We start from the raw sequence: 14,568 nt of genomic DNA, 5'->3' as shown, positions 1-14,568 counted from the left end.
GAACGTATCTTTGAATGGGACTCAATTTTGCTGCCATGTGAGGGCAGCATTGGTTTGGGCAATTACAGTTCTCTGCAATAACCTGTGGGGTTTCTCTTCACTGAGGCTGTTCAGCCTGCTGTGTATACGCCACGTTTTTGCTTTTTGTTTCTGATTTACAGCACTGGCAGTTTTATTCGGAATCCATTGAGACATCAGGGTCAATAAAAAAGAAAAGCAAAACAGGGCCAACGAGGGTGAAATATATCCTGGAAAATGCCTCTGAGATCCTTCCCCCCTCAGGACACTGAAACCAGCCAGGGAGATCACTGAACCAAGGATTTTAAAAAAGTTATAAAGACACTTACATTTAGTAAGTCAGCATTTACGACACCAGTCTGTATTATATTCCAGAGTCTCACTACCCTCTGAGAAAATACATATCACTTAATATCCAGTCTATTACTACTCCCCTGTAGTAATTCAGCCAAATGCCAGTTTCTGTCACCAACACCCTTTATTGTGCACCAAAGGAAAAGGCTGCCCCCGTGGCTTACAATCAGGTAGTCTTCACCTCAAGATCTACAACCCCAGTCTGGGTAATGTTACAGGCTTAAAAACACTGTTGGCTGCTTTCCATTGGGCAAGCCTCCACTCGCTCAGTAAGCCAGCTCGTACTCCACAAAGCCCACGGGTAGATCTATTGATGATCCCTCGTGGCCTTCATGGTCGTCACAACATCCCCCATAGTAAATTAACTGATCCCACACTCGAGCTGTGCGCAAAGGGTGTACCTGTCAAAGAATCAGCGCAAAGATTCAGACAAAGTACAAAGCCCGGGTAAGTGAAAATGCGAATATGGTCGTCTAGAAAGGGAGTCTAGAAAGGGAGGACTTTACCGTACATGTGGACTGCTTGCAATTGGGGGGGTCCTATGTATTTGCATTCTTATGCAGGCCTTGGACGCAATAGCCCTAAGTGGAGGAGGAACAAGGCAGCAAATGAAGAACACTGATTTTGAGTCGAGCAGACCGAGTTAAAATTGGTCCTCAGTTGTGCTCCCTGAACATGCACAAATCTGAATTTTGGCCCACTTATCAATGATAATGATCCTCTTCAGAACTTAGGGTAATAACACACATGTCAATGCCAGATCTGTTTGTAGTCATTTGTAATATCTATGCTTGAGTGTCAAGCACTAATTTAAATCTGGTAAGCCTGGTTCTTTCCTTATTGATCATTCAAATTACAGGGATAAAGCTTATCCCTTTGCCCAAATTAAAGCAGTAGCGAGCAATCAAAAATTAATTAATATTCTGTTATTTTTGTTTGATGTAAGGCTATTACCTGTGGAAGTGCCATCCCAATATGCCTTAAAGGCATGGTATTGAAGAGTGTCACCTGACTTAAATTTAATCCATAGCCTATTACTATGGGATAGGATGAGCGGTGGGGCTTTTGTTCCACAGTACTGTCCAACCAAGGGAGAAGTTTCATATCCTCCATTCCTGAAATAAACAATAATTTCAGGTTAAGAAACCTTTAATCACAATGACTACACAAAATAAACACTAATTTGGACAGCTGTAAAACAACAAAGGTCTTTTTGTGTGGCACTAAATGTTCTTCTAACAAAAGCTCAAGTAGGAATATCTTTTATTCTCTGTGTTTCATTATCTGCAGTGCTTGCAAGTAATACGCAAAAACATTTTACACTTACAACAATGGAATATCAGGTTAAATATTCCAGTAGCAAAACAAACATACTCTGTATTGTGGCTTTTAAGCATGTCGTGTCTGATCTTGAAGATTTGGGATTATATTTGTACAGCATGTTAATGGTGGAGAGAGATCATTTTGGGGATGAAAGCGATCATGCTTGTGTGGAAAATGATGGCTGTCCTGGCACGTAGAAATAGAATCAGATATGAAGGAAATTCTTGGTTACGTTTTCTGCTGCTAAAACACCTCGAGCCCACGCTCACTGTCTGCAGGAATGACAGCAGGGACTCAAGATTCGGAGAAATCCTGGAAAGATTAGACCATCTAGCTGCAGGCTGTAGTGTGTTTGTGGAAGCAGGTACACACTACTGCTCCTCCTGAACAAACAAAAACTAAAGAAAGAAAAGTTCAAGCTTTTTTTCTTGAAAACAATGGTCCCTTTAAGAAGTCTCTAATTTGGTGAAAAATTAGTAGCCAATAGTTGGATTTCCATGAAGTTGGGAAGACTATGAAGACCCATTAGAAATGGCGGCTGAGATCTGGATATGGACGCATCCCCCACCCCGCCATTTCTAACACATCCAATTTTTGCCAGTAGGAAAAGGGGATGGGCTGTAATTCACACAGGAGGGATACCCAAACTCAGCAAGGGGAATTTGAACTCAGTGTTGAGTTTTGGGTGTTGCAAGGGCCTTAACCAGGAACGTGGGAGTCATGAATTGATGGAGTAGATGGAAGTGTTCTTGAAGGGTGATGAGGTCTATAAAACTGTCCTGGTCTTAAGCTGTTTTCAACTGTTTAAACTTATTTTTTAAAAACAGGCTGTAGCTTTCAGTGGGAGTTTTTTTTAAAATCTTTGCTCGACTGCTTTGATTGAGAGGCATAGGTTAGGGGGAAAAAAAACAGTAGTAACTGTTTATGCAATTTCCATGAAGTTCACTGTTGATATTTCCCCAAGGGCGACCATTCTGTCATTATGAATGCTTGGCTTATTTTCAAAAGCTAAAATGATCTCAACAAGTGTTTTGAGTTCGCAATGTGATTGACTGTTTAGAGAGTCTATTAAAGGATTAATTTTCTTTGATGTGGGGTCTGAATAGAAGTTTGTGTGTTCTTGTAAGAGATGAATAACTTGAGAAAATTAAATAGTTTTTCATGGGCTCGATAAACGGGAGTTTCTTTTTTTATTATCAAATGTGTAAGAGTGAGAACAGTACTAGATAGTTAGACATTTATTTTTATTGATCTCTCACAGCTCCAGAGGTCTGCCCATGATGGAGTGGCATGGAGTTGGCATGGAAGGAATGAGGGGCCATGGGCTATCTGCAAGGGGTCATGAGTTGGCATGAAATTAGAATGGTGGGTGTGAGGGTTTATAAGGATGAGCATGAATTGGCATTGAATTGGTATGGAGGGTATGAGGGGCCTCTGGGTTGGGTGGGGGCATGTGTTGGCATGGAGAATATGAGGGACCTTGAGGAAGTGTGAAGGGGTGGGCTAGAAGGCCTAACAATTTCTAAAACAACTGGGACAAAGTTCCAGAGAACCCATGGCAGGAGATTGGCAGTGACAGGATCAGAAGATCATGCCAGCAGGAACAGCCAGAAAATCCCACTCATGTATTGGTACCAAGGTGGGATTGATGAGTCAGGAAGTTTCCTGAGTTAAGCCCCCCCAGAATCTGGCCCGAATAATCTAGTTAGAAGCTATTGCAGTTCTAATTTATTTATCAATTGTAGCTCAAGAGTTTGCAATCACCCATTAGACAGCTTAATACAAAATTGAACTCCTACAACACACTCCATTCCTGTTTCATAAATTAGAACCGAGATCCTTTGAAGAGTTTATAGAACCTGGAATGTCTAAATACTTAGTCAAGGAACAACAGAAAGAAAAACACTTACCTAATTTCAACAGAGTCAACAGTGCAGTTCTGAGATCCTTCTAGCTTAAAATCCGTAAAGTTGAGCATAATTTGTTTGTTGTTTTCCACAGTAATGGTGTAGACACACTCTTGATTATAGGAATGGCCATTTGGATAGTTTGGAGAGGTTAATGTGCCAGTCAATTCAAAGAATTCTTCTCGGCATACTTACATATGAAAAGAAAGATAATTACTATACTGTAACACAAGTTAGTTTATCAACATACTGCCATACAGAATCATCTAATCATTACCTATAGGAAAGGCAACGTGTCTTACATTATACACTTTGAAACGATGGATAACCCATTCAGATATTTTCTTATTGTAATGTTGGTTAAATGATTAAATATTCAGAATGATGTCATAAATTCAGCTGAGATGGAAATGTTGATTGCAGTGTGGAAACACCAGGCGACTGATCGCCATATATACAAAGTAAACTCCAACATACTCACAAGCATGGTACTGAAAGGCTTTGACAAGCCTTCCAACACAACAAATAATTGTGAGCATTTCCCTTGTCATGCCTGTTGTTCTTTTTCTCATAGAGCACGCAAAGAACAATATACCCAGGAATACCATCGCCTGCGTCGTCCCTACCATTGGGATCTATTCCTGCTTATTTGTATAATGCGTTTCATCAGATTCCTTCTAAATCATGAGCTAATCCATCCATAGTGCCAATCTCTGTATTGCTGCTTAGCAAAATGGAATACAAGATAGAACTTTCACAGGTGGACCATCCTTCTCCCCAGTGCCTTCTTCATCAGATTTTTGAGTAGAGTCTTGCTGGGAAAAAGATCCTAGGGGAAAGGGAGATTGTGGTAAACCACTGTTAGCTGTTATCTGTTGTGGTTAACCACTGTTAGTTAGTATCTGTTATTATCTGTATATGTGGCACATCCCTGCCGGCTCCGCCCAAGACTCCTCCCCCTGGTCCGGGTATAAAGGCGATGGCTCCTCCCCCTAGCCTTTAGTACGGACCAGATCTCCGACAGGGATGGCTCCAAGTTCTTGTTAATAAAAGCCTATTTGTTCTGGCATACAACTAATCTTTGCTTGATTGATGGTGCATCAATTTTATTAACAAGATTTTAAAAATGGAGCAGATGTTAAAACCCGACAGATTGAATCTGGATCCTCAAACTGTAGGAGCATCAAACACGTTTGATCATTGGCTGAAATGCTTCGAAGACTACATCGACGCCTCCGCTGTTGTCCGTACGGATGCCGACAAACTGCGAGTGCTCCACGGCCGGGTAAGCGATGTAGTATATTCTACAATTCAGGACGCAGAAAATTACAAGGACGCCATTGAACTTTTAAAGGGCCAGTATAACAAACGGAATAATGAAGTCTACGCGAGACATCTCCTAGCTATGCGCAGACGGCAGCCAGGAGAATCGGTTGACCAATTCCTGCGCGCGTTGCGACTGCATGGCCGGAACTGCAACTGCAAGACTGTGACTGCCACCCAATACACAGAGGACTTAATCAGGGATGCCTTTGTCATGGGCATCGGGACGACCTATATCCAACAACGGCTACTGGAACAGGGTGCGCTGGACTTAAAGAAAACTGGGGAACTGGCCGAATCCTTAGAGGTGACCTCCCAATATCGCGAGGCCTACTCACCTGACCATGTGGGCGCATCGTGGACACCGCAGCCGTCACTACCCCTGTACTCGGGAGGGCCACAGACCTACGCCGCACCACGTCTCACCAGTGATCTGATCACTGCAGCAGCCTCTGGAGGCCCGAAGTGCTACTTCTGCGACCTGGGTAAGCATCCCCGACAACGCTGCCCGGCGAGGGAGTCGTTCTGCTCCGTGTGTGGGAAGAAGGGACACTATGCCAAAGTTTGCCGTAAGTCCATCTCCAAATCCACGAGCGCCGCGTGTGACCCGCGGGGGCCGCCATCTTGGACAACCCCGACCGCGTGCGACCCGCGGGGGCCGCCATCTTGGATGACCCCGGCCGTGTGCGACCCGTGGGGGCCGCCATCTTGGATGACTCCGGCCGCGTGCGACCCACGGGGGCCGCCATCTTGGACGACTTCGGCCGCGAGCGACCAGCAGGGGCCGCCATCTCCTACCTCATCAGCCCCCTATGGCTATCTGCAAGATTCAACGATGGCGTCGGTTACCTGGACCAGTCCAAGCCTCACCGACTCGCCAAGTCCATGATGGACATCGAGGTAAACGGGCACAGGGAGCATTGTTTGTTTGACAGTGGGAGTACGGAGAGCTTCATTCACCCTGATACGGTGAGTTGATACGCCCTTTCTGTGCAGCCCGTCAAGCAAATGATTTCCATGGCATCGCAGTCCCGCTCTGTAAACGTCCTCGGGTACTGCGTGGTGACCCTGAAGGTGCGGGGAAACAGTATATAAGGACTTCAGGCTCCTCGTGCTGCCACATCTCAGCGCTGCGGTACTCCTGGGGCTAGATTTCATGACCTATCTGAAGAGTGTCACTATACTGTACAATGGGCCTTTTCCCCCGCACTCCGTCTGCAATCAGCGGCGTCTAAATTGCCCACCGAGCACCACCTGCAGTCTCTCGACCCTTAAAATCACCCCTCCCTTCTTGTTTGCGAATCTCACTCCTGACTGCAAGCCCATCGCCACCAAGAGCAGGCGGTATAATGCTGGAGACAGGGCCTTTATCAGGTCCGAAGTCCAGCGGCTCCTCAAGGAAGGGATCATCCAGGCCAGTACCAGCTCCTGGAGAGCACAAGTGGTAGTTGTTAAGACTGGGGAGAAACACAGAATGGTCATTGACTACAGTCAGACCATTAATCGATACACGCAGCTGGACGCGTACCCTCTTCCCCGCATATCTGACATGGTCAATCAGATTGCACAATATCGGGTGTTCTCCACCATTGACTTGAAGTCGGCATACCACCAGCTCTCTATCCGCCCGGAGGACCACCAATATACGGCTTCGAGGCAGATGGTCGCCTTTACCACTTCCTTAGGGTCCCTTTTGGCGTCACCAACAGGGTCTCGGTTTTCCAGCGGGAAATGGACAGAATGGTAGACCAGAACGGGCTGCGGGCCACCTTCCCGTACCTGGATAATGTCACCATCTGCGGCCATGATCAGCAGGACCACGATGCCAACCTCCACAGATTCCTGCACACGGCTAGCCTCCTTAACCTGACCTACAATAAGGAGAAGTGCGTGTTCCGTACACACCGCCTCACCATCCTCGGGTATGTAGTGGAGAATGGAGTCATCGGCCCCGATCCTGACCATATGCGTCCCCTCCTGGAACTTCCCCTCCCCACTAGCCTCAAAGCACTGAGAAGATGCCTGGGTTTCTTCTCGTACTATGCACAGTGGGTCCCCAACTATGCGGATAAAGCCCGTCCGCTCATAAAATCCACCTCTTTTCCCCTGACGGCAGAGGCCCGTCTGTCCTTCGACTGCATCAAAGCTGACATCGCGAAGGCCACGATGCACGCTATAGACTAATCCATCCTGTTCCAAGTGGAGAGCGATGCGTCTGACTTCGCCCGAGCCACCACCCTTAACCAGGCGGGCAGACCCGTGGCCTTCTTTTCACAAACCCTCCAAGGCCTCGAAATTCGACACTCCTCTGTCGAAAAGGAGGCCCAAGCCATAGTGGAAGCTGTACGGCACTGGCGCCACTATTTAACTGGTAAACGGTTCACCCTACTCACGGACCAACGATCCGTTGCCTTCATGTTCAACAATACGCAGCGGGGCAAGATCAAGAACGATAAGATATTGCGGTGGAGAATCGAACTCTCCACCTACGGTTACAATATCTTGTATCGGCCCGGGAATCTCAATGAGCCACCTGACGCCCTGTCCCATGGAACATGTGCCAGTGCGCAAGTGGACTGGTTACAGGCTCTCCACAACGACCTCTGCCACCTGGGGGTCACCAGGTTTTTTCACTTCATTAGAGCCCATAACCTGCCCTACTCCGTTGAGGATGTCAGGTCTATAACTCGAAATTGCCAGGTCTGTGCGGAATGCAAGCCGCACTTCTACCGACCAGACAGGGCACACCTCATAAAAGCCACCCGCCCCTTTGAACGCCTAAGCATTGACTTCAAAGGCCCCTCCCCTCATCTGATCGCAACATATATTTCCTCAATGTCATTGATGAGTATTCACGTTTCCCCTTTGCGATTCCCTGCCCAGATATGTCCTCGGCCACGCTCATCAGGGCCCTGCGCAGCCTCTTCACTCTGTTCGGTTTCCCCAGCTATATCCATAGCAACCGGGAATCCTCCTTCATGAGTGATGAACTGCGACGGTACCTGCTCTCCAAAGGTATAGCCTCAAGTAGGACAACTAGCTACAACCCTCGGGGAAACGGACAGGTTGAGAGAGAGAACACCACAGTCTGGAAGACCGTTTTACTAGCGCTACGGTCTAAAGGCCTTCCAGTCACCCGCTGGCAAGAGGTCCTACCGGAGGCACTACACTCCATTAGGTCCCTCCTGTGCACGGCAACCAATGCCACCCCCCACGAACGGATGTTCGTGTTCCCCAGCAAGTCTTCCTCAGGGACTTCACTACCGTCGTGGCTGGCATACCCGGGCCCTGTCCTGCTTCGGAAGCATGTCAGGACCCGTACGTCTGACCCCCTGGTCGAAAGGGTTCAACTCCTCCACGCCAACCCCCAGTACGCCTATGTGGCATACTCTGATGGGCGGGAGGACACGGTATCTATCCGAGACCTAGCACCCGCAGGTGACTCAGGGACCACTCTGGCCCCCAACCCCTCATCTCCAATCCCCAACTTTGTCCCTACCACATCAGAACCACTATTCACTCCTCTCACTCCCGTATACAGCTCGCCTGAGCCCCAGGAGTTGCCACCACGCACTCGACGATCGGACGAGCCTACTGATGACAACAACGCCCTGGCGCTTGAAACAACACCGCGACCTGAACCTACATCGGAACCGGCACTGCGGCAGTCGCAGCGGCAGAGCAAGCCCCCGGATAGACTGAACCTGTAAATATTGTTCATTCTGCCTCACCCCCGACGGATTCTTTTTTTTAAACAGGGGGTGAATGTGGTAAACCACTGTTAGCTGTTATCTGTTGTGGTTAACCACTGTTAGTTAGTATCTGTTATTATCTGTATATGTGGCACATCCCTGCCGGCTCTGCCCAAGATTCCTCCCCCTGGTCCGGGTATAAAGGCGATGGCTCCTCCCCCTAGCCTTTAGTACGGACCAGATCTCCGACAGGGATGGCTCCAAGTTCTTGTTAATAAAAGCCTATTTGTTCTGGCATACAAACTAGTCTTTGCTTGATTGATGGTGCATCAGAGATGTGTCAGGATGCCAATGAAGGGCTGGAAAATAACGCATGGTAGACTTGGGGGCACTGTTTGAGGTCAGCTGAGGGTAATATCGCTTGCAATACATGAAAAGGCATAAAGTGCAAGTAGTCACCCTACATTTGGGGCTAAAGGGATCAAGGGCTATCGGGGGAAGGGGACATCAGAATATTGGATTTGATGATCAGCCATTATCAAAGTGAATGTCGGAGCAGGTTCAAAGGGCCAAATGGCCTGGTCCTGCTCCTAGTATCTTTGTTTCTACTTTCTAAGTTTCTACTCAGTGATGCTGCCAGCCTCACCATTGCCAAGGTTTCTTCCTTCTACTTTGACGTTGCCTCCTGTTCCATTTAACTAAGGACTGTGATGGGTGCTCTTCCACCTGATCTTTCTTTCTCTGGTGTTGTGCACTTTCTTCTCCAACAGAAGGAGAGGGCTTGTGAATTGAGGAATGAGTCGAGAGGAAGTGCAGGTCTTCAGTTGACTGCAAGAACAGGGCAATAGTGGATGCAGTGAAAGTAGTAAGCAGGTACTCAGTGTGTGCTGGGAGTGAGAAGGAGAGATGATTACATTGTGTTCCTCCAATTATTCTGAGTGCTGGAGGAATGAGGAGAGACAGTGCGGCAAAATGTTAAGTCAGAACAAGAGAGAAGAAAGGAAGAGATGGGCGGGATTTTACAGCCTCGCTCAAGCGAGACTGGAAATTTCTGCCCCAGGTCAACGGAGATTTCCATTGGTGGACCCTCGCCCACTCCAATTCGTGGCAGGCGAGTTGGCAGAGTTCCAGCAATGGTCACCATTGTTGATTATCTGTGGGCATTTTGTTGCACTGTATTCAGACCCATGGTAGGAGGGGAATCGTGGTGGTAGGGATGGGGGTGCTCCTGTAGTTTATATAATCCATCACCTCTATCCAAGCTTCCTTCACTAGAACGTGGGCATCATATTCCCACTTGTGGGAAAAAACATTTCTCCCCTAGACCTGGCCTCTGCTCACAATATCCAGAAGCTCTGTCTGTGGCCAATTCTTATGTGCAGAAGAAATAGATGCTCACTTTGAGTTCCACCAGGACCACCCAGCTACAAACCTCATTATAACTTTGGTCTAAACACACAAAATGGTTGAAATTTCACAACTGAGGTGAGAGTGACTGCATGACATTAAAACAGCTTTTGACCGAGTGTTGTCGTTTGGAGATTTAGAAAAATTGAAGTCAATGGGAATGGAAGGAAGTTATACCTAACAAAAAAGGTGATTTTAATTGATCTAGGCCAATTGTCCCAGTCACAGGACATTGCTGCATGAGTTCCTCAGGGAAATGCACTAGGACCAACCATCTTCAGCAGCTCCATCAGCTGCTCCTTCCTTCCATCATAAGGTAAGAAGTAGGGATGTTCACTGATGATTGCAGGGTTTAGTACTATTCACAACTCCTCAGATACTGAAGCAATCCACAGCTACACGCAACAAGTTCTGGACAACATCAAGGCTCACACTGCACAAATGCCAGACAATGATGATCTCTAGCAAGAGAGAATCCAACCAACTTCCCATATAACAACATATAACAGGATATGGGCAGCATGGTGGCACAGTGGTTAGCACTGCTGCCTCATAGCGCCAGGGACCCGGGTTCAATTCCCAACTTGGGTCACTGTCTGTGCAGAGTCGGCACATTCTCCCTGTGTCTGCATGGGGTTCTTCCCACAGTCCGAAAGATGTGATGGTTAGGTGCATTGGCCATGCTAAAATTCTCCCTCAGTATACCCAAACAGGTGCCAGAGTGTGGCAACTAGGAATTTTCACAGTAACTTCATTGCAGTGTTAATGTAAGCCTACTTGTGACACTAATAAATTAAACTTCAGCATTATCATCACTGAATCCCCCACCATCAATAGCTGGTCACTTTTGATCAGAAACAGATACAATCCAGCCAATATAGAAGAGCAGGAGCTGGGTATTCTGTGGTGAGTAATTCACCTTCTGACTCTCAAAAGCCATTTTGAAATCAGAAGTGTGATGGAATGCTCTCCACTTGCCTGGAAGGGTGCAGCTCCAATAACACTCAAGAAGCTCAACTATACAGGACAAATCAGCCCACTTGATTGGCAACCAATTTATCACTTTAAACATTCCCTCCACCATCAATGCATTGCAGCTGCAGTGCATACCAACCACAAGATGCATTGTAGCAACTCACCAAAGCTTCTTCCAGAGCACTTCCAAAATTTTTAGTCACCACCACGTAGAAGGACAAAAGCAGCAGGCACTTGGCAGCACGGTAGCACAGTGGTTAGCACTGCTCCAGGGACCTGGGTTCGATTCCCGGCTTGGGTCACTGTCTGTGTGGAGTTTGCACATTCTCCTCATGTCTGCGTGGGTTTCCTCCGGGTGCTCCGGTTTCCTCCCACAGTCCAAAGATGTGAGTGTTAGGTGGATTGGCCATGCTAAAATTGCCCCTTAGTGTCCTGAGATGCGTAGGTTAGAGGGTTTAGCGGGGAAATATGTAGGGATATGGGGATAGGGCCTGGGTGGGATTGTGGTCAGTGCAGACTCGATGGGCCAAATGGCCTCTTTCTGCACTGTAGGGTTTCAATTATTTCTATGATGATTGGTGACACCAGCCCTGCTCCCTATGTCACTTCCCATTCAGATTGGAAGTATATTGCTGTGCCTTCATCACCACTGGATCTCCCTGTCTAACAGCATTGTGAGTACCTGCACTACATGGACTGCAGCATTTCATGAAGGTGACTCCCCTCCCCCTTCTCAAGGGGTAATTAGGGATGGGTAATAAAAGCTGGCCCTACAGCAACTGCCACATCCCACAAATGAAGAAAAACAAAAATCTAAAATTCAAACACTTCTCTAATTCAGTGAACGCAGCATTCAGGTAAGGACACTCTCATCCTTTATGCATGCTGCCAAAAACCGCAGAACACAAACTGGGCGGGTGGCACCTTTTTAGTCCTGTTGGATTCGCAGTTCAGTTGTACTTCAGCTGAAGGTTAGCTTTGAGCTTGGCTTTCCTGTCGGGAGCCAGAATTTGGTATTCACACAAGCCAAAAGACATCTTGTATGTTTGTGTCAATGCCTTCTTCATAGATGTTGCTTTCAGGATTTTTTTTCATCCTGCGAATTGGCTTGCCAGCCAACTGGCCCTAATTTGGCCTGCAGTTAAAATTGCTGGTCTCATAAAAATAACAGTGTTATGAAGCCCTCCCCGCTTCAGCCACCACCCCCTGCCTGTCCCATGCACTGATCTCACTCCACGTTAAAATTGTCTCCATTATTTCACCAGATATACAAGAGGCTGCCAATCCTGCCTCCATTGACTGAGAGGGGAGAAGTGAGAATTCTGACATTTGGCGTCACCACTTTGGTCCCACCTTTCCTTCCACCACTAGCGACAGTGGTGTTTGACAGAGGAAGAGATTTCATACCTTAAAAAGGCTAAGTGATAGTTCCCACCTAAAGCTAGTCTCTAGCTATATCGATCCCAGCCTAACTTTTGGTCTGCGTCTTGTGCAGTTTCAAAGCCTCTTTCCGTATGGACCGATGAGGATATTTAGTCACCACATCATCAGTAAAGATTAATATTTTAGAGCATTATTTCGTAGTGGAGTCTGAAAGCGATCAGGGCTTTCTCTTCAATTTATATTGGACTTAAATCTTGGAATTACTTCTGTGATATTCACATTGGTTTAGTCTGTTGCGGATTTCTTCCACAACAGACTAAATTCATCACAGCTCAGATTTTACACTTCTTAGTTTTATATTTTCAAAACTAGGAACATATTAAATGTCATAACTGGTCACATGGAAATCTGGATTATATATATAGGTTTCTATATAATTGTGCGCACATTTAGAAATGATAAAAGAAACCTTTCTCTCTCTATTTATTTCTGCAAGCACTGAAAAGTCAAACTCATCCAGACTGTGGCCGCAAATTGTGCGATTTTATCCTCCTGCCTTTCATTAAGCCATGGAATATCAGCCAACGGCAAACGGAGCACAAAGCACTTTTGTGCAGTTCTGGAAGCATGGAACCATAAAATCATAATGTGCACAGGATGCCAGAACCTTTCCTGCAGTTTAGTGTACAGCTTAGGAAAAGGCTGTGTGCTTTGTGAGTCACTGCATAAGCTTCTGCTTGGAAGTTGTCCACTTAACCCAAATGTCAAAATTTGCACTCGAGATGTTTACCATTTCTGTTCCATTCTAGTGCACTGATACATAGTGATCCTTGACTTGTATTTGTGAGGCACATTCACCACAATAAAGATGCCTATGTTTTCATCCATGTTATCAATGATCCAAAGGCAGGTATATGGAGTTTGGCCACAGATCAGCCACGATCTCATTAGAACAGACTCAAAGGGTTGAATGGCCTACTCCTGTAATTGTTATCAAGCTGCAGTATACGACTATTTAAGAAGATACTAATCAATATGACATGAGTGATCAGTGGTAACTACTAAAAATAACATACTTATGAGCTGTTTGTTTCTTATCTCGGGGTAGTACTACAAACTGCTCAATTAATCTGATGACGCAACAGTTTAACACTTTTTTCCGTTAGTAACCATCATTTCAGTGCTCTTAGCATCGATGTTTGTTACATTGCCTGAAGCAATGGATCAGAGCATATCGACTGTTGAGTTCATGTGTTTGATGTAAAAGCAAAAAGATGGCAGGCGCGCATTAGTTTTGCCAATAATAATCCTGTTTCAACACACCCACCAGAAACTACAGTCAATGCCACCTTTGTTACAGAAAACACCAAAAAGGCCATTATAGGGGCAGTCTACAAATTTCTTTCAATTACCCATTGCATATTTTCAGGGTGCCTCCAATCCAAATATATAAAGATATTAAATATTCCAAAAATCATTTTTAATATTTCCCTTTTGATTCACATCCCTCAAATTTGAGCCAGGCCTTTTGTAATAATATGGAACCAATTTACAACATTAACAAAATAGTTTTGTCACTTTTACAGAAAATACTGAAAATAAAAATAAATCCCTTTTTGCCATCTTCTTAGTCGTAATTTGTGCCGCAAATTTGTGTTGCATTTTTTCTGTGTGGTAAGTTATTAAAAATATTCTTGGAATATAGGACCTGAAAAGACTTGGCAGATTATTAAGCCACTTCCAAAACTCATCCAACCGGTCCCATTAAAGTTTTACATATAAGGGCAAGACTGTCATCAAAAGTGTAAACAGGAATTCCTGACTCCAACTTGTGCTCCAACCTTACATTTCAATCCTGATGATTAATCCCCGAAAGCCACAGGTCTTGCACGACATAAGACCAGCATGGAAAAACAATTTAGCAGTTTCCGTTTTAAGGTAACTGTAGGAAATGCAATTCTTATTACACAATATGGTTTTAAAGTCATTAAAATGAAACGGTCTGATGGAATGCTAGCCAATTGGCAATTCTACGGTCTCGAATACAATTTGCTTTTTTTTTTCTGTCATCCTTTCTTTCCTGAGTGTCCTGACTCATGATGGAGTCTAGTTGCAGTGTTAAGCGAAGAGTCATCCAGACTTGAAACGTTAGCTCTGTTCTCTCTCCATTATTAAAGGTTATTTGT

The 14,568-nt window shown here is 45.7% G+C and overlaps 1 protein-coding gene across 1 annotated transcript in view; it reads right to left on the bottom strand.

Moving 5' to 3' along the window:
* cubn (cubilin (intrinsic factor-cobalamin receptor)) overlaps window positions 1-14,568 on the bottom strand; it is a 374,618-nt gene that overhangs the window by 253,286 nt on the left and 106,764 nt on the right. The window contains exons 23-24 of the mRNA XM_078200308.1: window positions 3,606-3,792; window positions 1,327-1,487 (exon numbers count right to left, since the gene is read on the bottom strand). Of these exons, the coding sequence (XP_078056434.1) occupies window positions 1,327-1,487; window positions 3,606-3,792 (348 nt within the window). The remainder of the gene's footprint in view (window positions 1-1,326; window positions 1,488-3,605; window positions 3,793-14,568) is intronic.

Source organism: Mustelus asterias, chromosome 2 (assembly GCF_964213995.1).
Source record: "Mustelus asterias chromosome 2, sMusAst1.hap1.1, whole genome shotgun sequence".
Lineage (NCBI taxonomy): Eukaryota > Metazoa > Chordata > Chondrichthyes > Carcharhiniformes > Triakidae > Mustelus > Mustelus asterias.
This window is presented reverse-complemented; position numbering and strand designations above follow the sequence as displayed.